Here is a 26,450-nt window from a genome sequence, read left to right on the forward strand (position 1 = left end):
CACTTAAATACAAAAAATATACATGTTTGGTATCTGCGTGCTCTTACTAACCTGTGGAATCATTAATCAAGGTCAGTTTTACCATATATTGAACATGGTAAATAAACAATTGTGGAATTGCACTTTTTTGCAATTTCAAATGTACTGTGAATTTTCTTCCTGCTTCATATGATAAAATTATGTAATTCAAAAGTACAAGCTCTCAAACAACTACATGGCCTGAAAAAAATAAAATAAATGGCTCTTGAAAGAAGGGAAGGAAAAAATTGAAAAAAAAAAAGGAAAATTGCAACGTTGTGAAGGGTTTAACAGAAGTAACTATGAGGGCTTTTTCACATATCCGTGACTGACACACATAGACCCATTAAATTAAATGGGTCTGTGCACATGCCAGTGAGTTTCCACGGACTATGTGTCCATGGGCAAAACATCCTGACGTGTCTTTTATTTATCATGAGCACGGGACGCAAAACATTCCGCACACATGCACACTGATGACACACTGGGATGTCATCCGTATGACACATCCTGGCGCCTGAGAAGCAGCGTACAGTAAGCGCTGTTCTCCGATGCCAGGTGCCGAAGATGCTCATCATTCTCCCATGCTCTGCCGGCAATCAGCATGAGCAGGGAAGAATGATGAGAGTTATATTGAAGTGATAACAATGACAGCAGGCTGATGGGACTATTACTACTATCAGCCTACATCTGCTGCCGCTAATACCATTGAGAGCAGGAGCGGCTGATAGGAGTATTCCTCACCTGCCGCTTGTGCTATAAATAAATAAATGAAAATACTGGCGTGGTTTCCTCTGTATTTTTTATAACCAGCCAGGCAAAACTCACAGCTGAGGGCTGCAACCCTCAGCTTCAGCAAGGCTGGTTATCAAGAAGGGGCCAATTCTGGCGCTTTGCCCAGCTCTTCCACTTGCCCTGTAGCGGTGGCAATTGGGGTTCATATTTGTGGGGTTGATGTCACCTATGTATTGTCAGGTGACATCAAGCCCACAGCTTAGTAATGAAGAGGTGTCTATAAGACACCTCTCCATTACTAATCCTATAGTTACAGTTAGGTCCATATATATTTGGACAGAGACAACATTTTTCTTATTTTGGTTATAGACATTACCACAATGAATTTTAAACAAAACAATTCAGATGCAGTTGAAGTTCAGACTTTCAGCTTTCATTTAAGGGTATCCACATTAAAATTGGATGAAGGGTTTAGAAGTTTCAGCTTCTTAACATGTGCCACCCTGTTTTTAAAGGGACCAAAAGTAATTGGACAGATTCAATAATTTTAAATAAAATGTTTATTTTTAGTGCTCGTTTGAAAACCCTTTGTTGGCAATGACTGCCTGAAGTATTGAACTCATGGACATCACCAGACTCTGTGTTTCCTCCTTTTTGATGCTCTGCCAGGCCTTCACTGCGGTGGTTTTCAGTTGCTGTTTGTTTGTGGGCCTTTCTGTCTGAAGTTTAGTCTTTAACAAGTGAAATGCATGCTCAATTGGGTTGAGATCAGGTGACTGACTTGGCCATTCAGGAATATTCCACTTCTTTGCTTTAATAAACTCCTGGGTTTCTTTGGCTTTATGTTTTGGGTCATTGTCCATCTGTAATATGAAACGACGACCAATCAGTTTGGCTGCATTTGGCTGGATCTGAGCACACAGTATGGCTCTGAATACCTCAGAATTCATTCAGCTGCTTTTGTCCTGTGTCACATCATCAATAAACACTAGTGACCCAGTACCACTGGCAGCCATGCATGCCCAAGCCATCACACTGCCTCCGCCATGTTTTACAGATGATGTGATATGCTTTGGATCATACGCCTTCGCCATACTTTTCTCTTTCCATCATTCCGGTAGAGGTTGATCTTGGTTTCATCTGTCCAAAAAATGTTCTTCCAGAACTGTGCTGGCTTTTTTAGATGTTTTTTAGCAAATTCCAGTCTAGCCTTTTTATTCTTGATGCTTATGAGTGGCTTGCACCGTGCAGTGAACCCTCTGTATTTATTTCATGCAGTCTTCTCTTTATGGTAGATTTGGATATTGATACGCCGACCTCCTGGAGAGTGTTGGTCAATTGTTTGGCTGTTGTGAAGGGGTTTCTCTTCACCATGGAGATTATTCTGCGGTCATCCACCACTGTTGTCTCCCGTGGGCGCCCAGGTCTTTTTGCATTGATGAGTTCACCAGTGCTTTCTTTCTTTCTCAGGATGTACCAAACTGTATATTTTGCCACTCCTAATATTGTAGCAATTTCTCGGATGGTTTTTTTCTGTTTTCGCAGCTTAAGGATGGCTTGTTTCACCTGCATGGAGAGCTCCTTTGACCGCATGTTTACTTCACAGCAAAACCTTCCAAATGCAAGCACCACATCTCAAATCAACTCCAGGCCTTTTATCTGCTTAATTGAGAATGACATAACGAAGGGATTGCCCACACCTGTCCATGAAATAGCCTTGGAGTCAATTGTCCAATTACTTTTGGTCCCTTTAAAAACAGGGTGGCACATGTTAAGGAGCTGAAACTCCTAAACCCTTCATCCAATTTTAATGTGGATACCCTCAAATGAAAGCTGAAAGTCTGAACTTCAACTGCATCTGAATTGTTTTGTTTAAAATTCATTGTGGTAATGTCTATAACCAAAATAAGAAAAATGTTGTCTCTGTCCAAATATACACTCACTGGCCACTTTATTAGGTACACCTGTCCAACTTCTTGTTAACACTTAATTTCTAATCAGCCAATCACATGGCGGCAACTCAGTGCATTTAGGCATGTAGACATGGTCAAGACAATCTCCTGCAGTTCAAACCGAGCATCAGTATGGGGAAGAAAGGTGATTTGAGTGCCTTTGAACGTGGCATGGTTGTTGGTGCAAGAAGGGCTGGTCTGAGTATTTCAGAAACTGCTGATCTACTGGGATTTTCACGCACAACCATCTCTAGGGTTTACAGAGAATGGTCCGAAAAAGAAAAAAAATCCAGTGAGCGGCAGTTCTGTGGGCGGAAATGCCTTGTTGATGCCAGAGGTCAGAGGAGAATGGGCAGACTGGTTCGAGCTGATAGAAAGGCAACAGTGACTCAAATCGCCACCCGTTACAACCAAGGTAGGCCTAAGAGCATCTCTGAACGCACAGTGCATCGAACTTTGAGGCAGATGGGCTACAGCAGCAGAAGACCACACCGGGTACCACTCCTTTCAGCTAAGAACAGGAAACTGAGGCTACAATTTGTACAAGCTCATCGAAATTGGACAGTAGAAGATTGGAAAAACGTTGCTTGGTCTGATGAGTCTCGATTTCTGCTGCGACATTCGGATGGTAGGGTCAGAATTTGGCGTAAACAATATGAAAGCATGGATCCATCCTGCCTTGTATGGAGCATCTTTGGGATGTGCAGCCGACAAATCTGCGGCAACTGTGTGATGCCATCATGTCAATATGGACCAAAATCTCTGAGGAATGCTTCCAGCACCTTGTTGAATCTATGCCACGAAGAATTGAGGCAGTTCTGAAGGCAAAAGGGGGTCCAACCCGTTACTAGCATGGTGTACCTAATAAAGTGGCCGGTGAGTGTATATGGACCTAACTGTATATGGTAAATACTCAGCCAGAATAAAGTCTTTTATTAGAAATAAAACAAAACACAGTTTACCATTTTTGTTTAAAAACAACAAACTCAGTTATACTAACCTAATGCCAAATTCCACCGAGTCCCTCGTCTCCTGTGATAAACCAAAAATAAAAAACAATATCCCTCACCTGTCTGGCATTCTGTCCCAAGCCGTAATCCATGTCTGGGGGATAGTTTTCAATCTGGACGGTGCCAAGATGCGACCGCCCAGGCTGAGAACCACGGGTGAATGAACTGCTGTGAGCGCAGCATTATCGACCAGTGGTGACATCATTGAGGTTACCGCCGGTCAGTGAGCCTGCGTTCCCAGCAGGGCTGAACTGCAGTGACCTCAGCACCATGGGAAAAAGTCAGTGATGAGGTCACCGCAGGTCAAGCTCAGTGTATATATATATATATATATATATATATATATATATATATATATATATATATATATATACCTCATCATTCTCTCCTGCTCGCGCTCATTGCCAGCAGAGCAGTGGAGAATGATGAGTCATCTTCAGCACCCAGTGCCGGGGAACAGTGCTTACTGTACTGCTTCTTCCCTGGCGCCTGTGCAAGTGGTACTGATGCGGCACACAGGTGGAACACGGTTGCCACATGTGTGCCGCAAGTATTACACACACTGACACTGTCATTTCTGGTACCGTTTTTTTCCTGTACCGGAAATATCAAGTGTGAAACCAGAATGAGATAGATGGAGTGGTGGGCTGGTGGTAATGCAGAAAACATGCAATATACAGTAAAATAAAAATTCTTCCAATTCTTGAAAACAGAGATATTTTTTTTTATAACGAGTACCGTATTTTTCTAATTATATGATGCACTCCCCCCCCCCCCCCCCTCCGAAATTCTGCTCCCGGGATCTCAATATGTGCTTGTGGCCGATGACCATTTTCAACCACAGTGAAAAGCATGGGAAGTGTGGGGACTCTGGACATTTTCTGAAAGCCGGGAGCCCGCCACAACCACACAGCGATGAACATCTCCTTTTCCCAGCCCACTGCTGCCACGACCGCCAGCTTACTGCAGCAGCAACCCTGCTCCAACGCAGCCGTCCTCCTCCCCTGGTATGCTACAGTAAAAGCTGACTATAAGATGCACCACCATTTAATTAAAACATTTTTTCCTATTTTCCTCCCCAAAATTTGTGGTGCGTCTTATAATCTGCAAAATATGGTATATTAATTTATTTGTTTATATAGAAAATAACTAAAAATACTTTCTTTTTCAAGTTATTTTTTAGCATTCAGCTGATGGCTGATCAAATCAGCCTACTTCTATACCCAGCATTTCATTTGGAGGAACCCCAATTTTTTATCTGGCAGGTCTTGATCTTACAGGTTACAAACTACCAGTAGTATAAAAACAGCAATAATTGGAGTTTGTTCAAATGATGTGCCTTAGGCCTCTTTCACACTAGCGTAGGTACGGGGCCGTCACGCTGCGTCGGCCCGACGTACCGACGCAAACTGTGAAGAAAATGCCCGACGGCAGCGGAAGCAGTCTTAAGACGCTTCCGCTGCTTCATTGTAAGGTCCGGGGAGGAGGGGGCGGAGTTTCAGCCGCGCATGCGCGGTCAAAAATGGCAGTCCCGACACACAAAAAAAAGTTACATGTAACTTTTTTTGTGGCGGCGGTGCGCCAAAACACAACGCAACCGTCGCACGACGGTTGCAATGTGTGGCACTGCGTCGCATTGCGTCGGTAATGTTAGTCTATGGGGGAAAAACACATCCTGCGGGTAACTTTGCAGGATGCGTTTTTTCTCCACAACGACGCATTGCGACGTGCAGTGCATGATGCTAGTGTGAAAGTTGCATGATGCTAGTGTGAAAGTAGCCTTAGTAAAAAAACAAAACAAAACCAGTAGGATTCTGTTGTTGACAACCTGCACCACTGTCTCTTCCAGCACATTTTTTGAGGATATGCAAAAATGTATCTAGGTTTTCTGGCACCCTGGTCAAGAATTCACTTTTGCTAAGAGAAGCAGGAAGAACAGCTCGTTGTCACGTGACTGTGTGTTTGAAAATCGTATATGAGTAAAGTATCCAATGTGATGATTCATGGAACCAGCAAGCAGAGCTGAATCCTGACAGTAGGTATATTACACACTGTTAGGATTGGCATGCCCTGGTGCTTTCATTTTATAATTAAAGGGCTTGTCCAGATTTGAGATACAAGTTTGCAGTCACTATATGTGACTGCAGGCTTCTCAATTCTCACAGCACATTCACTGCACACTTTTGGAATTCTCCCTCGCCAGTGGCAAGAGTGAAAATTCAAGTCAGCACCAGTAAGAGAGTTGTATACTTCTGGCCACATTCCGACTAGACGTGTCCATCATCTCTCAATTCTTTTTCATTGAGGGAGGCCATGCATGCCTAGTCGGTGCATAACTCCATATATGCAAATCGCCTGCACCAGAGTCATGAGAGCGTGCAGTGAGAATTCACAAGTCGGCAGTCACATAGAATGATTGCAGACTCATCATAAACTTGGACAACCCCTTTAATGCTTCTAAAAAAATAAAAGTATGAGAATTGGTCAGTATCACAAAAAACATTTACATTCAGGTACCTGATAGAGGACATTGTCTCTGATTGAAGTCATTCTCTTTCTTTTCCTCATTTTGTCCATACTCCATGATGAGTTTTCACATTAACAGCTCTTCCCTGCAGACTCCAAACTTCTACGGTCTTCTGCAGCACATCCCCACATGATGCCCTTACAGATAGCAGTGTCATTATAATTCCCATGAATAAAAATATCTGCCCTATGCTGAGACCCAAACTAACAATGACAGACTGATACAGAGGGGAGAGGATCCTGCCCTTGCGGGATTACATTCTACAGGATGGTGGGGAAGGAGACAGTAGGTTGGGGGTGGGGGGGTTGCATGGCCCAGTCTTTATACTGTGCCCCCTCATCATTCTTCCCCTTCTTGGCATACTGTCCCCTCGTAGCTGTGCCCTTACATTGTCCTCCCATGCTACCCCACACTACTCGGTCTCTATTCTGTGCGCCTAATCACACTTTTCTCCCCCTGTACTGTCTCCTCACACTATCCCCCTCAACTGTTTCCCTCTTCCTCCTCATACTATCTCCTCTCACATCCCCCTGCTCACCATACAGCCTCTTCATATATTTATTCCCTCACTTTCTATATTGCCTCCTCACACATCCCCTCCGACTGCCCATACTGTGTCTGGACACATACCAACACCCTCGCTCCCCGTACTGTGCACATATATTTTTCCCCTTGCTACTCATACTGTGTTTCCACCCATGCCCCACTCACATACTGTGTCTTCACCCATTCCACTTGTTTCCCATACCATGTCTGCATACATTCCCTCATCTCCCCATACTGCATTCACACCCATTCTGTCTGCACCAATCCCTACACTCACCATACTGTGTCTGCACTATCCCCTCTCATACATTCCCCCCTCGCTCTTCATACTGTGTCCGCATCCATACCTCCACTCACCATACTGTGTCCACACCCATCCCCCCACTCCCCATACTGTGTCCACACCCATCCCTCACTCACCATACTGTGTTAGCACCCATCCCCCATACTGTTTCCTCATACATGCCCCGCATCTCCCTCCTCATACTGTGTATTCAAGTTTCTCCTGCTCCCCATATTGTGTCTGCACCTGTCCCTTCCTTGCTCCCCAAACTATTGTCCTCAAATCTTCCCCACCCTCCATTATCCTAAATCTCCCACCGTCCTCCCCTGCACTATGATCAATGTTCTTCACGCCTCTGTGTGCCAGCGAATGATGTCAGCAGAGTGATCACGTGACCTGCCGGATGTAAGGATTACGGATTTCCCTTTGAGCCTGTTTGCCCTGATCCAAGATGGAGTCTTGTATCTCGCCCTGTCATGGAACTTCCTGTCTGTCCTGTTATTTAAGTCTGGGTCGTCTGTTCCTCCTTGCCTGAATATTTTGTGCTATTGGCTCCTGAGCTTCTGCCTGTTTGCTGGTGAACTCCCTGTTTCTGCTGCTCATTACCTGGTGGTCTGCCTCGCCACGTTCAGCTGCCTTCCATCTTCTGTGTGCTCCTGGATCCTGAAATTGATCACCCTTGTTTGCAAACTTTTCCCAGTGTTGTGCCTCCTTTCACAACCACACCAGGTGAGCAAGATTCAAGTAATACTTTTCGCACCAAGTAACATTACTCATCTGCTACGCTTAGATAGCGCTCTCCCTCTTTTCCCCCTCATTCTCTCTTTCCCCTCATCCTCTCTTTCCCAGGACTTCATTCTCACAACGCACCATCTGCGTATTATTGAACTTCCACTAACAAGTGCTGTGTGCACGTGTGATCAAGTTATTGCTGGACTTCCTCGTTTAAGTACTCTGTGCAGTCCCACTAGATTTTTGCTGGATTCCCACATTTATGTACTGTGTGCATGCGCTCTAATATCCTTATAGGACTTCCTCGTTCACTCCCGCATCATATCCTTGCTGGACTGGTTCATACTAGCGGTCGCGCCCCGCTATTCAGCCTGCTAATCTGTGTGCTGTGATTTACTATATTGTGCTGAACATCTCGTTCCAATTCCAGGAATATGTGTTAGCTCTGTTTGCTTTTGTTTAAATACATCTTTTTGCTGTAGCTTTGCTGTCAGACTGGTTTTATCCCACGCTATCAGATTCCAGTAATTACCTAATTGTTACACCGGGTTGCTTTGCTGTTTCTGGATCGCCGCACAGACTTTGAACACTGAATTCCCACCACCCGGACCAGCTGGATGCTTTGTGGTCCTGCGGTATTCTAACACACAGGATCAGTGCACCACGGCACCTCTTCTCATCTCTCCCGAGACACAGCAAACGCCAGGCATCTCCTGTGCAGTGACACAGCAGCAGGTAAAAGACTTTTTCCTCCTGCATACCACTGATACTCTGTGAGACACGGACCTCACTGAGTCACTAATGGACTGCACTTATTTACTTTTCCCCTTTCTTCCCCTCCATACTCAGGGATCACCTTGCAATAGAGGTCTCAAATTTCCCCTTACTAGCAGCTATGTACCATATTGACAGCGATACCACCTGGGCATAATATTTGATTAGATGATGATAGGATATCTTTACAGTAATGACCTCATGGCACTATTGTCCTATTACGGCTATGTTGTACTAGACAAGTTCTTTTATTGTATGTGAGTGACACTCGGTATAGTTACACACCGAGCAATTTATTTTATTGTATCCATTTGAGATCAGACTCTAGGACTAGTCACATATGCGTTATTCTATGTGCACACTCTCCTTTGCCCTTAGCGTTGTTTTAACTTAACCTACAATTTTTAGACAACAGGTGGTAGTTGTCCAACAAACTAGGCAGCTGGTCAATCTTCCATCCTGTCTAGAGCCAGTGTTTTTGATTAAGAATTAAATATACCTTGTAACTTTCCATATATGTCAATGCACAAATAAAAATATTTTGACTTAATAACCATGAATTCAACACAGAAATGTATTTTCCAAATGTGTTTTTATTTTGCAAAAGTAGCAACCCTTAAAAAACAATATTTTTCAGACTAAATATTTATGGCAAAACAAAATTTGGATAAAAAGTTTTTACAGCTTACAGTCCAAAGTCATGGGAGCGTCTCTGCCGGACTCCTGACAACTTCCTTGATGATCAGGAAGAGTGTTCATAAAGCGGGATTAAGTAGTAATGGCTATAACTAGCCAATCTCATTATTCTTCAGATTGTTTAGGCAAGGGCTATAATAAAATGGGTAGTTGTAAAAACAGAATTAAAAAGCGGGGTGCTGTTAGAATTGTGGGTAGAAGCACCAGGCATTTGTGGTCGCTGCTGCATCCAGTAAACACATTTCTTTAAAGGGACTCTGTCAGCAGGTTTTTGCTACCTCATCTGTGAGCAGCCTGATGTAGGCAAAGAGAAGCTGAATCCAATGATGCATCACTTAGATTACTGGGTGCAGCCGTTCTGACACAGAGTTTTTAGATTTAGAATGAAGCAGAGCTGAGGAAGCTAACCCCGCCCACACCAGGCTCTGTATGTACAATATCGATAGACATTAAGGTGCCTATCACAGAAGAGGGCGGGTTGGACTAGCATGCACACACTGCTGTGTCCCAGTATGATCAGTTCCTGGTGCTAAAGCAATCACTGCAAGCAAACAAAAGATCACAGCTTGCTAAGGCTACTTTCACACTTGCGTCGGTACGGGCCCGTCGCAATGCGTCGGGCCAACGTACCGACGCAACCTGTGAAATTTCTGCAAGACGTGGGCAGCGAATGCAGTTTTACAACGCATCCGCTGCCCATTCTGCAGTCCAGGGAGGAGGGGTCGGAGTTTCAGCTGCGCATGCACACGTTTTTGTGCCGACGGTCCCCCAAAACACGACGCATCCGTCTAACGACGGATACGACGTGTGGCAATCCGTCGCAGATGCAAGTCTATGGAGAAAAAAACGCATCCTGCGGGCAACTTTGCAGTATGTGTTTTTTCTCCAAAACGACGCATTGTGACGGACGTTACCCAACGCTAGTGTGAAAGTAGCCTAAGAGATTAATTGGTGAAATCTGTGTTTTAACCCCTACCTCATATTGTCTTCAGCTTACATAGCAAAAACCTGCTGACAGATTTCCTTTAAAGGATAATTGTGTACTGCGAGTCAAGGGAGCAAACCTAGATACGCTCCTGGTCATGTTAAACAGAAGTGAACACCTTTTGGACTGGTTCTATGATGCATTAAATATCTTAGTATAAATGCTATGATTTATCCCTCCACCTTGCTACAAACAAAACCACAGAGTATTAGCCTTACCATAGTGGTAAACCCAACATATGCAAAATAATGGGAATATATTTACATTAGTCAAGCAAAATACAATTTGAAATGATGTAACAATTTACACACGTCTACACCTACCAAGAAAACACAATTTGAGATTATGTAACATTACAAACAATATTATTGAATATACTTGCCCCTATGTTTGACCTGTATCATGTCTGGGGAAGAAGTTTGCCATGATAATGCTAGTGTGCGTTGTACGTCAGTGCCTAGATGACCAACCGATGGAGTAATGTAGGGCTTCCCATCCAGTTTCAAGAGTCAGCAGGACTAGTTTACAAGAGGGAGTGGTATCATTGTGAAGCTGCTGAACTAAAAGCAGCAGGTAATGTGCCACATGTGAATGCGTACGTGTGTAGTTTTAGCATGCTTAACCCCTTTCAGACATCGGGTGTAATAGTACGCCGATGCCAGACTCCCTCCCTTTGATGTGGGCTTCGGAGCTCAGCCAACATCTTTCCTGGCACATGTCAGCTGTTTTGAACAGCTATGTGCCTGGAATAGCCACGGGTGGAATCGTGATCCACCCGCGGCTATTAACCCGTTAAATGCGGCTGTGAAACGCTGACAGCAGCATTTAACATGCACTTCCGGCAATTGAGCTGGAAATAAAACCATCGGTGACCCCCGATGGGTGACCGATGGGTTGGGCATGACAACCAGAGGTCTCCTGGAGACCTGTATGATTGTCACTGCCGGATTGCTATGAGCGCAGCCCGGTGGTCGGCGCTCATGGCAAGTTAATTATTCTGCTACATACAGGTGATCTGATCATCGCCAGTATGTAGCAGAGCTGATCGGGTTATGGCAGCTTCTAGTCTCCCATGGAGACTATTAAAGCATGCCAAAAGTGAAAAAAAAAGTATTTAAAAATATTTAAAAAATAAGTTCAAATCACCCCCCTTTCGCCCCATTCAAAATAAAATAGAAAAAAAAAAAAATCAAACATACACATATTTGGCATCGCCGCGTTCAGAATCGCCCAATCAATAAAAGGATTAGCCTGAGCGCTAAACGGCGTAGCGAGAAAAAAAAGTAAAAATGCCAGAATCGCGTTTTTTGGTCGCTGCGACATTGCATTAAAATGCAATAACGGGCAATCAAAAGAACGTATCTGCACCAAAATGGTATTAAAAACGTCAGTTCAGTGCACAAAAAATAAGCCCTCACCCAGCCCGAGATCACGAAAAATGGAGACGCTAAGGGTATCGGAAAATGGTGCAATTTTGTTTTCTTTTTAACAAAGTTTGGATTATTTTTTCACCACTTAGATAAAAAAGAACCTAGACATGTTTGGTGTCTATGAACTCGTAATGACCTGGACAATCATAATGACAGGTCAGTTTTAGCATTTAGTGAAATATATCGTGGCACAGCTGTGTTGGTGCACTAGATAGGTTCCCCAAACCAGTGAACATATAGTAAATAATTAGGCACTCAACTTATTCGTGGTTGTAGCTTTGAAAAAAGTTTTTTTAACTGCAGTCCAAAATAAATCGTTTCGGTCAACACAAGACCTTCTTCAGTAAACCGACTGCTCAAGTGGTGAGTATAGCAGGTGTCCCTGTACATCAATTGGGTCCAAATATATGGGGTACAGCCCTAAGTGACCTAACGGGAGAGTAATCACCCAGTCGTTGTTATGCGTCTAATGTGACGTGAAGGCCAAAAGCTCCAAATTTATATTGTGTCAATAACTGTTAGGCTGCGTGTCCACGTTCAGGATGGCCGGCTAAGCCCCGCCCCCTTTTTGGACGCGATGATGCCGGATGTGTTAACTCTTCACATCCGGGATCATCGCCCCCCTCCCATAGGGCCTTGTGTTATGCCTTGCGGGGACGCTGCGTCCCCGCAAGGTGTACGGACATGCTGCGATCTGAAAAGACGCGCAGCATGTCCGGAGTCGCAGGCCCGCCGCGTGCGGGTTTCCACGCATAGTGGACACGGGATTTCAAAAAATCCCCTCCACTATGCTGGAACATCTAGACGCTGCGTGTTTGATGCTGCAGCGCTGCGCAGCGTTTACTGACCGTGGACACATACCTTTATAAGCCACTAGATGTGGGCGGAGCTGGTGTGGCTATATGTCTAATCAGACATCAAGGTCCAGGGCTTCAAATTTGTAGTAGGGAGGACAGAAAGCAGGTTAGCGGATTATAGTATAATATGTCACTTGGATAAAGGAGGGAGAACTCAGTGGATATGCGTGCCCATAAGTGTCTGTAGTGTTGCGCCTCTAACCACGAATAAGTTGAGTGCCTAATTATTTACTATATAGTTTTAGCATTTAGTGAACATAGTAAAAAAGCAAAACAAAAAAACAACTGTGGGATTGTACTTTTTTTTTTTGCAGTTTCACCGCACTTGGAATTTTTTCCCATTTTCCAGTACATGATATGTTAAAACCAATGGTGTAGTTCAAAAGTACAACTTATTCTGCAAAAAATAAGGCCTCATTTGGCAATATGACAAAAAAATAAAAAAGCTATGGCTCTGGGAACTAGGGGAGCAAAAAAGCGAAAACGCAAAACCGATAATACCTCCGGTAATGAAGGGGTTAAGTTGATGTGTAACAAGCCTGAATATTAAAAATATATAAACGCAGGTGTAGTACCCTGTGTTCAGTAACATACCACGCCCTGAGGCCTGTAGTGGCCTCAGTGAAAAGGGGCAAGACCTGGTGTGCAAAAAATGTCCACCAAAAAAGTGCCAAAATTGTGGGGTAAAATCTTGGTGGAAAGTGAATTATTAAACAGCATAAACTACTTTGAAAAATTGGGTGCATTTTAAGACTATAAAGTCTTTTGCCCCAGTTTTTTGGTGTCATTTAGAGGTGAGAGGATTGCTTTGTGCAGTATCGGTCCATGGTCCAGGTCAGTGCTCTCTGGCCATAGATATGAGCTGCGCACATTTTCTGACCTTCTAGGATCCCCAACTTCCCTATTGATTTGCTTGGCTGGCATCTCGATACCTGGGGCACTGCACATATGATAGAGAATTAAAGGAGAATTAAATGTTGGGTTAAGTAACCAGGAAAGGTCAGGAAATTCGGGCACCTTCTGTCCACGGCCAGGGAGAAATTATCTGGACCATGAATCAGGGTTGCACGAAGCCATACTCTCATCTGTAGCGTTAAGTAGCACATTTTGTCACAAGTTTTTTTTCCAGCAAAAAAAATTGTGACTTTGACACTTTTGATGTATGGGTGGGGAGATGGGCTTGGTTAGCTTTGATAAGGTCTTACTCGGGTTTTTAAAGTTACAATTCTCACTCCCATAGGGTAAAAGAAGTAAAATTGGATAAACCGTTTTAGACAGAATTGGTTAAAGTAAAATATGCAGAAAACTTAGATAAATTTGACATAAATTAAGGTAACGCAGTCTCCAGCTCTGTCCTCAAATAATGGCATAAGCAAACATAATCAGAAGACATTTTTATAACAGACAAGAACTGTTCTATCATGATCTTTCCACAGAGCAAGAACAGGGACCATAACGATGTGTTAGTCATTTTTCTTTATGCTAATTTTGCTGTTTTCTTCGCTTGATGATTTTGTGGATGTTGAATGAACAGGAGTCAGAAGTTGTTTGGTCTTCATATAGGTCCAATAAGGGACCAACATAAAAGTAAGTAAAATCAGCCCAAAGAAGAAGAAAGCTACATACAATCCTGTGGTGGATTTCACCAGGCGATCATAGTTGTTAAGAGATACCCACCACAAATGATAGGTAAGGAACATGCGGCAATGGAACAAGTGAACCACAATCCACTGATCCACCTTCCAAATAAATGTTTGTGACCAGCCAGCCTAAAAGAAAAAAAAATGCATAAAAATTATCCTGATAGAGTTAAACAACATCTATATAGTGACTTCTCTTCTGAAACTACAATTTGTGGCAACAAATCAGGAGTTAACTCATACAGTAAATGCCCAATTTTCAAAAATTGTATTATTGCCCCAATTCATTCTAAAGTAAAGCAACTTTGCAAGTAGGAAAATTTCCTTCCTATGTCTCTATGGTTACAATCAAACCCTATGTAGTCTGACCCTGCAGTCACGTGTCACCTTATTATGCTCCTATCCTTATAGCATATTCACACATTGCAGTCACACTGTGTATGTTCGCTGTTTTGCTTCCATTTTCCAAAAATGCGGCAAAAATTTTATTGTGCTAAAAAAATACAAGGCCACAATGTGTGAACGCAGCGTAACGGCTGAACAAAGTAAGATTTAACAACTAATGTTGAGCATAGACAAAGCTCCATTTTCAACTATGATCCTCAAAAGGCAACTATAAATTGTGGCATCGTAACAATATGAGCTTTCGTGTGTGTACATGAGGAATAACACTATTTCTGGCCATTATATGATTTGTATTTTCTATTTTCAGCAGTTTTCTCCTCTGCATGCCTGATTTCTTTATTTGTAATTACATAGTAACATAGTTAGCAAGGCTGAAAAAAGACATTTGTCCATCCAGTTCAGCCTATATTCCATCAGAATAAATCCCCAGATCTACGTCCTTCTACAGATCCCAATAACTGTAAGATACAATATTGTTACGCTCCAGGAAGACATCCAGGCCTCTCTTGAACCCCTCAACTGAGTTCGCCATCACCACCTCCTCAGGCAAGGAATTCCAAATTCTCACTGCCCTAACAGTAAAGAATCCTCTTCTATGTTGGTGGAAAAACCTTATCTCCTCCAGACGCAGAGAATGCCTCCTTGTAACCGTCACCTTCCTTGGTATAAAAAGATCCTCGGAGAGATAATTGTATTGTCCTCTTATAAATACTTATACATGGTTATTTGATCGCCCTTCAGTCATCTTTTTTTCTAGACTAAATAATCCTAATTTTGCTAATCTCTCTGGGTATTGTAGTTCCCCCATCCCCTTTATTAATCTTTTTGCCCTCCTTTGAACTGGCTCTAGTTCCATGATATCCTTCCTGAGCACCAATGCCCAAAACTGTACACAGTACTCCATGTGCGGTCTAACCAGGGATTTGTAGAGAGGCAGTATAATGTTCTCATCACATGTATGCAGACCTCTTTTAATGCACCCCATGAGCCTGTTTGCCTTGGCAGCCGCTGCCTGGCACTGGCTGCTCCAGGTAAGTTTATCATTAACAAGGATCCCCAAGTCCCAATTGTCTCTAAGCTGATGTGTTTCCCAAAGAACAGCGCACATAGAGTCATGTTCTTTATTCCTTTTTTAAGCTCACATACAGAACCAGGACATGGAGTACAATCTATCACAGTCCTGAGTTATTTATAGGTGACTTCCCCTCTGGGATGAGGTAAGACTTGTTAGAAAGCTCAGTATTATCTTTCTGATTCTCTCTCTGCTTGTTTTGTTTTTTTTCACTCTGCTCCTTACTTCTCCTCCCTTCCATAGAATATAGTAGTAAATGTTCCTAACACCTCATTGTTCTGGCAGTCATTCTATACTTGAGGAAGATGGATTTGAGCTGTTTTGTCAGGAATAAATGGCAAGTACAGGGGAGGGAGAAGGAGACGTAGTGGCTCATAAGCGGAGAAAGTAAATTTGCCTGAAAATATATACTACTTTTTTTTTTAATTTGGCTGTACTATTGATTTATGCAAACTCTACTGAAAGTACAAATCCCATTTCATACCAACAAGTTATTCTTACCTTTATTAGAATCCGTGAAGTACAAGTGAATGGAGTAGCCATCTCTTGTAGTAATGCAGCTACTGGCAAATAATGTCCTGCTGTACTGCAAATCGCAGCACCAAAGCAGCCAATAAAAGCGGTAATGTGGTGGGCAGCTGACGGGATTTCAAATGTCCAGAACACAAAATCATATATTAAAAGAGCTACGATTTCATATAAAAAGAACCCAGTTGCTATCAAGATGATAAAAGCAGCCCACCCCTGCTGACCGGTGATCTTATCAGCAGCGAGAACTGGATCGATGAATAGTGCATTTAGCCCAGCCACATAGCACAAGAGTCCGAAAGATGCCCGTGTAGTTGCCAAATTCCAAGCTACCTTGTCTTTTATAGGTAGTGATCTAAAAGTGGCAAAAAGCACCAGTGATGCAAGGAAACCAAATGCAAAAACGCCTGCATAAAATCCAAATCCTCCTGCTATCAAGATCAGGCGGACGTTCCATGATGAATAGTCCAAATCAAAGTCTAAACTGCTCAGGGCAGATAGGAGATCACGAGGAGCAGCCATCTTGCAGGAAGAACGAGTCATGTATGTGCCTTCCTTCTACATGTATAATGGCATCTTATTACACATAGTACATGTCAGCATTATCTGCAAAACATAAAGTATACATAAAGAAAGGAACTGACAGACTGTCATGCAGTGTTCTCTTCTGTAAAAATGGTGAGAGTCTTTCGTACTACAAAATGTATGTTTTACTAAAGCTGTGACCACCTATATGTTTGGGCAGCGACTTCATAGATAACAAATAAGACCAGGGCTGTGATAATGCCAAATCTCAGAAAGCTGGTGTGGTCACTGATGGTGGATATTCATATGTCTAATAGCAAGTACCAGCTTTCAGGAAAAAAAACCAGGAAGCCAAACTCTAAGGGTATGTTTCCTTGGTCAGGAAATGCTGCGTGTTTGACGCTGCGTAGAGCCACAGCGTCAAACACGCAGCGACGTCCAGATGTTACAGCATAGTGGAGGGGATTTCGTTTTTTCAGAACGCAGCATGTCTGTTTACAATGCGGCTCCGCACCGTAAATTTCCCATAGATAATCATTAGATGCGGTAAAACCGCATCTAATGATTAGTCACATGCGTAGTAACTGCGTAAAGGCAGCTTACTACGCATGTCTCCTAATTTAAATAAGCTCTTACCTGTCCTGCTGCCGGAAGTCCCACGTCCACTGCAGTTCTCGCGATAACTTGGCTTTCCGCGAGGACTGCCGTGCACGTGACCGGGGGCTATCTCCAGTCACTAGTCTGGTGCTCACGGTCAGCTGATTGTGAGAACGCTGCAGTGTAGGTGATCGCCGGAGCTCTCCGGCGGTCATCAACAAGCTCTGCTGTGTCTGGATTGGATGTCAGGCATCCAGATGTAGCCGAGCTAGACTCGTCGTGGGTCACTCGTTATTAAGGACTATGTCAGACTCAGGGAGTATACTGTTGGTTTATTAATTTTCTTTTTTTCTAGGAAACGAGGGCTTCGCTTGGATTACCAGTACAATAAAAATATGGTCAAAACTGTGTGGTGTTTTAGTTCGTTAAAATACTTTATTCTGCATGTGTGTGTTTTATTAACCCTTTACTAAGTATAGGATTAGTAATGGTAGGTATCTTATTGACGCCTCTCCATTACTAAGCCAGCTTAATGTCACCTTACAAAGGTGACATTAACCCTTTATTACCCCATATCCCACCGCTACAGGGGAGTGGGAAGAGAGAGGCTAAAAGCTGGAATTGACACATCTTACAGATGCGCCATTTCTGGGGCAGCTGGGGGCTGGTATTTGTAGCCAAGGGAGGGAGGCCAATATCCATGGCCCCTCTTTAGGCTATGAATATCAGCCCACAGCTGTCTGCGTAGCCTTTCTGGCTAAAAATTAAAGGGGGACCCCACGTCATTTTTTTTGGGGGGGTCCACCTATTTTTATAGCCGGTAAAGGCTAAATATACAGCTGTGGGCTGATATTCATAGCCTGGGAAGCTCCATGGGTATTAACCCCTTCCCAGGCTACAAAAATCGGTCCCTCAGTCGCTGGCTTTCCCTCTCTGGCGCAGAAAATTGCACGGGAGCCCACGCCATTTTTTTTTTCAAATTAAACATATTGCTTTTAAGGCAGGGGTCACACTTGCGAGAAACTCACATGAGTCTCTCGCCTCAATACCTGTCACTGCCACCGGCACTCAGGAACGGAGTGTTCAGCTACACAGAAATACATGCAACAGCACGCTCCGCTCCCGAGTGCCGGGTATTAAGATGCAAGACTCGTCCGAGTTTCTCGCATGTGTGATCCCGGCCTAACTCTTTATGTACCATTTGCTTATATTTATTACTAAACATTGGGCTGGGTACTATCTATCTATCTTTAGATATATCTATCTCATCAATCTATTTATCTATCTATTATCTATCGTAAAAATCAATTTTTCTGTTTATATGTATATATCTAATATATAAAGCTGAATGTGTGTGTTTATGTCCGGGATTGGCATCTGCACCGTCGCAGCTACAGCCACAAAATTTTGCACAGTCACACATCTGGACCCCGAGAGCGTCATAGGCTATGTTGTGAGGCAAAATTTTAACCCCGCGCGTTCCAATTCACCAAACAATTTTGCCCCTATCTACATAGTGGGGAAAAAGTAAAAGGAAAAGTGTTGGAGGCAAATTGACAGCTGCCAGATGTGAACAAGGGGGACTTAAAGAGTGAGAGCGATGGCGCTAAAGAGTATATACCGTACAGTTGCTAAGGTGGGGCCCCGACATGGGATACTCACCACACACGGGGATATGAACACACACACAAAATGCGCCACACACTACCATGTGCTTGAACACATATATCACCCTCAGTACACATTTCACCACACATACAGCAACCTCGCCACGTAAAAGTCGAAACACAAAAGTTGCCACTCAAAACTCACCATGCGCAAAATTCACCACATGCAAAACTCGCCACATGCAAAACTCACCACACGTGCAAAACTCACCTCATGGAAAACTTGCCACACGCAAAACTTGCACAAGCAGAAAATTTGCCACATGCACAAAAGTTGCAACACATGCAAAAGTTGCCTCACACAAAACTTGCACATACTCAAAATGCACCACACATAAAACTCGCCATGCGCAAAACTTGCCATGCGCAAAACTTGCTGCACACAACTTGCTACACTAACCTGTCACATGCAAATCGACACACAAAAAGTTGCTACATGCATGTCGCCACACAAAACTCATCTCACAAAAGTCGCTACATGCATGTCACCACAAGCAACTAAAACACACAACTTGACACATGAAACTCGCCCTAAAACACACACAAGTCTGGTATTATCCTTCAAAAATAAAAATCTGATTAATAAGCAGACAAACTACAAGAGCAACGACTGTATCATATAGGAAATACGGCAGCTGTCAGTCACATGACCTGTCTATTATGTGTGTGTAAGCTAATATATACTGCCAGGGGGTGGGCTTACTGTTGGCTGGGGATTTATCAGGCTGCCAATTTAGCTTACAAATACTGAGGTAAAAATACTGACCAAATAACGTGTGAACTGAACGCGGTCTAATACAGGAGGAGATGACATACAGATATATACTATATACAGGAGGAGATGACACACAGATATATACTATATACAGGGGAGAAGACACACAGATATATACTATATACAGGAGGAGATGACACACAGATATATACTATATACAGGGGAGAAGACACACAGGTATATACTATATACAGGAGGAGATGACATACAAGTACATACTATATACAGGGGAGATGACACACAGGTATATACTATATACAGGAGCAGATGACACACAGGTATATACTATATACAGGAGCAGATAACACACAGGTATATACTATATACAGGAGGAGATGACATACAGGTATATACTATATACAGGAGCAGATAACACACAGGTATATACTATATATAGGAGATGACACACGTATATACTATATACAGGAGATGACATACAGGTATATACTATATAAAAGAGGAGATGACACATAGGTATATACAGGAGGAGATGACATACAGCAGGTATATACTATATACAGGGGAGATGACATACAGGTATATACTATATACAGGAGATGACATACAGGTATATACTATATACAGGAGATGACATACAGGTATATACTATATAAAAGAGGAGATGACATACAGCAGGTATATACTATATACAGGGGAGATGACATACAGGTATATACTATATACAGGAGGAGATGACACATAGGTATATACAATATACACGAGATGACACACAGCAGGCATATACTATTTACAGGGGAGATGACATACAGGTATATACTATATACAGGGGAGATGACATACAGGTATATATAATATACAGGAGATGACATACAGGTGTATACTATATAAGGGAGATGACAAACATGTCTATACTGAGGGGAAAAATAAGAGGTGTGAGGTGAAAATGAGAGGTGTGAGGTGAAAATGAGAGGTGTGAGGTGAAAATGAAAAGGTGTGAGTGCAAAATGAGAGGAGCGAGGGAAAATAGTGGAGTGATTGGAAAATGACAGGTGAGGTCGAAATGACAAGTTTTAGGGGGGAATGAGAGAAGTGAGGGGGAAAATAAGAGGAGTGAGGGGGAAAATGAGAGAAGTGAGGTGCTAAATGAGAGGCGTGATGGGAAAATAAGAGAAGTGAGGTGCTATAACTAACCACAGACATTTTTTTAAAGCGCTGTGACTTAGTTGATCTGAGGTTTCGTTCCTTTGTAACATGCTGTTAACTTGGATCTTTTTGCCTTTACCCAAGAGAGTGGGACACGTCATGGATGTGATTAACAAGGTTGTACACCAGTTTTATCATTACCAATTGATGTTTAAATTCATATTTTTCAATGCCTTTTCTATCTATATTTATGCACTGCACTTTATGTGATGAATAATTCCTGTATCACTGTCTGCACTTTATGCATGTCAATTATAATGTAAATACATGCTCTTACAATGATGATTAATGCAAATGATTATAATTAGTGATGAGCGAATATACTCGTTACTTGAGATTTCCCGAGCATGCTCAGGGGTCCTCAGAGTATTTTTTAGTGCTTGGATTTTTAGTTTTTAGCACCGCAGCTGAATGATTTACATCTGTTAGCCAGCATAAATACATGTGGGGATTCCCTAGCAACCAGGCAACCCCCACATGTACTTATGCTGGCTAACAGATGTAAATCATTCAGCTACGGCGCTAAAAACTAAAACTCCGAGCACTGAAAAATACTCGGAGGACCCCCGAGCATGCTCGAGAAATCTCAAGTAACGAGTATATTCACTCATCACTAATTATAATCATGTATACTCTTTATATACCTGGCACTTTCACATGTTCACTGCTTGAGAAAGGTTCCTGTTGGGACCGCAACGTCGCTTTCTGGGCTGATTAAATAGCTCCTTTTCACTACAAACGGTGTGCTGCCTCCAATTTTTCTGGATTTTTATACTTGAGGTTTGGTATTTGCCTGGGGGGCTCTGCACCCGGACTCTTTATTTGTGCTGCTCTAATTTTCTTTCTATTATCTATCGTATCTCTCTATTATCTATCTATCGATATATCTACAGATAGATAGATTGATACAATAGATAGGTAATAGATACGATAGATAAGAGATAGATACGTGTTATGGATTGGTGATTTAGGAGCGACACGCGACTAGCTCTGAGCAGGTGGTAACTATACTGACCACAGTTCCTGATCTTAACACAACACTAGAAGTAGCTGTGGGATGTTCCTGTCACTCCCTAGACACCTCGTCACAGCCTAAGAACTAACTACCCCTAAAGGTAGAAACAGGAAAGCTATCTTGCCTCAGAGAAAATCCCCAAAGGATAGGCCAGCCCCCCACAAATAATGACTGTGAGTGGAGAGGGAAATGACATACGTAGAATGAAACAAGATGTAGCAAAGGAGGCCAATTCTAGCTAGACAGATAGTACAGGACAGAACACTGTGCGGTCAGTAATAAAAACTAGAAAAAGTCCACCGCAGAGAATGCAAAAATCTCCACACCTGACTAAAGGTGTGGAGGGCAAAATCTGCTGCCCAGAGCTTCCAGCTTAGCTTAATAGATCCATACTGGTAAGCTGGACTAAAGGTACCTTCACACTAAGCGACGCTGCAGCGATACAGACAACGATGCCGATCACTGCAACGTCGCTGTTTGGTCGCTGGAGAGCTGTCACACAGACCGCTCTCCAGCGACCAACGATGCCGAGGTCCCTGGGTAACCAGGGTAAACATCGGGTTGCTAAGCGCAGGGCCACGCTTAGTAACCCAATGTTTACCCTGGTTACCAGTGTAAAATGTAAAAAAAACAAACACTACATACTCTTCGCGTCCCCCGTCGTCCGCTACCCTGCACTGACTGAGCCCGGCCCTAACAGCAGAGCGATGACGTCACCGCTGTGCTGTACTTTCACTTTACGGCCGGCGCTCAGTCAGTGTGGGAAGCGGACGCCGGGGGATGCGAAGGTGAGTATGTAGTGTTTGTTTTTTTTACATTTTACACTGGTAACCAGGGTAAACATCGGGTTACTAAGCGCGGCCCTGCGCTTAGCAACCCGATGATTACCCTGGTTACCAGTGTAAAACATCTCTGGTATCGTGGCTTTTGGTGTCAAACACGACGATACACGCCGGTCTGACGAACAAATAAAGTTCTGAACTTTCTTCAACGACCAGCGATATTACAGCAGGATCCTGATCGCTGCTGCGTGTCACACTCAACGATATCGCTAGCCAGGACGCTGCAACGTCACGGATCGCTAGCGATATCGTTTAGTGTGAAGGTACCTTAAGAGAAAAACATAGAATGTGCTGAACAATCAAGTCCACAACAAGTGGACTGCAAAAGGACAAGCATCTTTGCTGAACTGGTCAGAGTGTCAGGGAAATCCAAAAGAGCTGTGACTCCAAGCAGGAACAATTGACAACTGGCATTGATTGAGGGATAAGGCCAGACTAAAATAGCCGAGCCAGAAAGACGATCAGTGGAAGCAGCTGCTGATGCTAAATCCAAGAAGCAGCCATTCCACTCAAAACCACAGGAGGGAGCCCAAGAGCAGAATTCACAACAGATATGATAGATAATAGATAGATAGATTTATCGTATCTATCTAGTATCTATTGTATCTATTATCTATCATCTATCTGTTATTTATCATCTGTCTGTGGAGTATGTAAATGAAGAGGCTGGACAAGAAGTGACATCACAATTCTTTTTTTTTGGTATATCTTTATTTAGCTTACAAAAACACACACAAATCCGCATCAAAAACACAGGTGACCTGCCAGTGACCTCAGGTGCAGATTTTACCTGCGTCAAATCCTGAGCGAATCCTGAACGTGGACACATACCCTTATGATAACACTGGGCAGGAGCTTCAGTCATCGGGGGGCCATGAGGAGCATCCTAGGAAACACCACTAGAACGCCTAGTGTAGGGCCTGAGGGGGCAGTCAGATATTCCAAGAACACCAAGCTAACAGTTGTTCACTGCCCTCTCTGGCCCTAAAATTGTTTCAGTTTTGCGCTCATATAAGCGATCTTCTCATAAACAAGTCACACTGATTAGGCAGGTCAGGGAAGTATCTTACAATATGGCACCAGGGGATCGGCTGGAAAGGTAAGTGATTCTTTATTAAACAGCTGTGACAAGCAGAGATGGAAGCAGAGATCTGTCCCGGATGACGATTCGCTTCAGTATCCCAACATGCACTGGTATTCTCCAACGAACCGTCATCACACAGGACATTGTAAAAAAAAGCAGTTAGATCGCTAAGGCCGGATTCACACTTGCGTACGGGGGCTTTGCGGAAGGCTACGCACTTCCGTGAAGCTCCGCCCACTTCTGCCGTTTAGGTCCGACTACTTCTGCATGCGTCCTGCGTACCTATCTTTAACATTGGGTATGCAGGACATGCGGATGTATGCGGTGGTCGCCACACACCTCAAATCGCCGCATGTGGACGCTCCTGCATACGTCCGCATGTCCTGCGTACCCAACGATAATGATAGGTACGCAGGACGCATGCAGAAGTTGGCAGAGCGTAGGCGGGGCTTCACGGAGGAAGTACACAGCCCTCCTCAGTGCAAATGTGACCGTAGCCTTAGTGAGGGGAAGGTGGGGACTTGTTAATTAAAGTATATTAGAAAATAATTAGATTGTGACATTAGATAGAGATATTAGTTGTGGACATGTTTTTCCTGTGCCAAAAGCCATAAGGCCATAGTATAAATAATAAGGCAGGAGAGTTATGAGTGGATCTTTCTATATGTAAATGTCACTTTGTAATTAGCAGTTACCTGAAGCCTGAACCTGAAGCCCGCTCCCATCCAGGCCACGGTGTGTGTGGTGAGGCACAGGAGTGAGGTCAGGGCTGTCTGGGCTTTGTGTACTGAGAAGAGCTTTCACTTTCTATTTCTCCATTTCTTTCTACTAGAAAATCTCTTTATGGGAAAATGAAAAAACAGTGAGAGCAAAATCCTATGTAGTGTATGTACAGTATATATTGCATGGCGTGTGTGTGTGTGTGTGTGTGTGTGTGTGTGTGTGTGTGTGTGTGTGTGTGTGTGTGTGTGTGTGTGTGTGTGTGTGTGTGTGTGTGTGTGTGTGTATTATGTATATATGTGTAGTGTATGTTTGTGATCTCCCAGACTGCAGGGGCACCCAGTAATTGTACCCACTGCCCATCTCCGCTGCCACACTGTGCATTACATGAGCCATCACTGAGTGTTGCAGTATTTACCACACTGCTCCTTCCAGCCAGGCACACATGACAAGGATTACAGTTGGAATTGATGAATACATTGTATAACATTACACTATAGAGCTGTACTCACAGGCGTGCACTACAGACGGTCACTCACCAGGCAGCCGCTGACGATCCCACCGCGCCGATCACTCTGCACTGTGACTCCTGGCTCACTGTATCTCAGCAACCCAGCGATGGTAAGTGCCCAGCGTCACGTGATCACAGCCCCAGTCCGCGGCCGCAGCAAGTGGGAACTTTTCAGGCCGGGGGGCGCGGTGCTGGGGCTTCTGCTGCGGAAACTCCAGAGCGGCCTCACGTCAGCAGTGCTCAGCGCTATATGGGGGACACTTTGTGCTGGAGACCGGGAAACGGGCGAGAACCGCTCACACTATTCATTGTGGCCACAGTGCAGGGTTATCTGAGGGCTAGCACACATACACTTGGCTTCCGCCTCACTGGGGTGTGATACTTTCCTGCACTCTTCTATCTGCCAGGAGCTGTGGGTTTTTATTTTTTTTTATCAAGTAATCTATGACTGACGAATGTCACTGTGAGGGTATGTGCACACTCTGCGGAGTACTCTGCAGGTTTTTCCGGACTGTTTTTGGTAAATCCGCAGGTAAACCGCACTGCGGATTTCCTGTGGATTTACCACAATTTTTCTGTGGATGTGCGGATTCCACCTGCGGTTTTACACCTGCAGATTCCTATAATGGAGCAGGTGGAATCCGCACAAAGAATTGACATGCTGCGGAATAAACAAAGCTACGTTTCCACATGTTTTTTTCTGCAGCATGTGCACTGCGGATTTTGTTTTCCATTGGTTTACATGGTACTGTAAACGCATGGAAAACAGCTGTGAATCCACAGCGGCCAATGCGCTGCAGATCCGCAGCCTGTGCACATACCCTGAGGGCTCATACTCACCTGCAAGAAAATCGGATGAGTCTCGCATGTTAATACCCGGCACTCAGTTCGGAGCGTGTGGCCGCATAGCAATACATGCAGCCGCACACTCCGCTCCTGAGTGCCGAGTGCAGTGCCGGGCATTGACGTGCAAGACTCATCCGAGTTTCGCGCAGGTATGAACCCTAAGGGCTCATACCCATTTGCGAGAGAAAAAACGGTCCGTAATCTGGACCAGAAAAAATGGACGAGTGTCATGCAAGTAGAATGCGATTTTTCTCACATAGCATCCGTATGCAATGCGTTTTTTTTCTCTGCTACTATTTTTCTACAATCATTTACAGGACCATTTACAGTGTTCTATGCCACAGAATGGTAAGGTATCTGTAAAAAATGGACGGCATACGGATGGTCTGTATGCCGTGCGACTTTTTCTCACACCCATTGACTTGCATTGGCGAGTCTCATCCGAGATACGCAGCAAATCTTTTTTTTTTCTCAGTCCGATTTCAGCTGAGAAAAAATTTGCAGATAAGATGTA

The 26,450-nt window shown here is 43.7% G+C and overlaps 2 protein-coding genes across 3 annotated transcripts in view; both read right to left on the reverse strand.

Annotated features, from left to right (window-relative positions):
* LOC143807946 (protein CLN8-like) overlaps nt 1–25,226 on the reverse strand; it is a 60,989-nt gene extending 35,763 nt beyond the window's left edge. The window contains exon 1 of the mRNA XM_077290071.1: nt 25,119–25,226. The gene's annotated coding sequence lies outside the window, so the exon portion shown is untranslated. The remainder of the gene's footprint in view (nt 1–25,118) is intronic.
* On the reverse strand, nt 9,159–25,251 carry LOC143807945 (protein CLN8-like). 2 transcript variants are annotated; one of them, XM_077290068.1, is made up of 3 exons: nt 25,119–25,251; nt 16,164–16,796; nt 9,159–14,314 (listed from the first exon to the last, which is right to left on the reverse strand). In XM_077290068.1, exons 2-3 carry the CDS (start codon nt 16,731–16,733, stop codon nt 14,009–14,011), a joined length of 876 nt encoding a protein of 291 aa, XP_077146183.1. In that variant the 5' UTR covers nt 16,734–16,796; nt 25,119–25,251; the 3' UTR covers nt 9,159–14,008. The 2 variants fall into 2 exon arrangements, with proteins under 2 accessions (XP_077146183.1, XP_077146184.1); XM_077290069.1 differs by having other exon boundaries at nt 25,092–25,188.
* Nucleotides 25,252–26,450: the final 1,199 nt, after the last annotated feature.

Source organism: Ranitomeya variabilis, chromosome 2 (assembly GCF_051348905.1).
Source record: "Ranitomeya variabilis isolate aRanVar5 chromosome 2, aRanVar5.hap1, whole genome shotgun sequence".
Lineage (NCBI taxonomy): Eukaryota > Metazoa > Chordata > Amphibia > Anura > Dendrobatidae > Ranitomeya > Ranitomeya variabilis.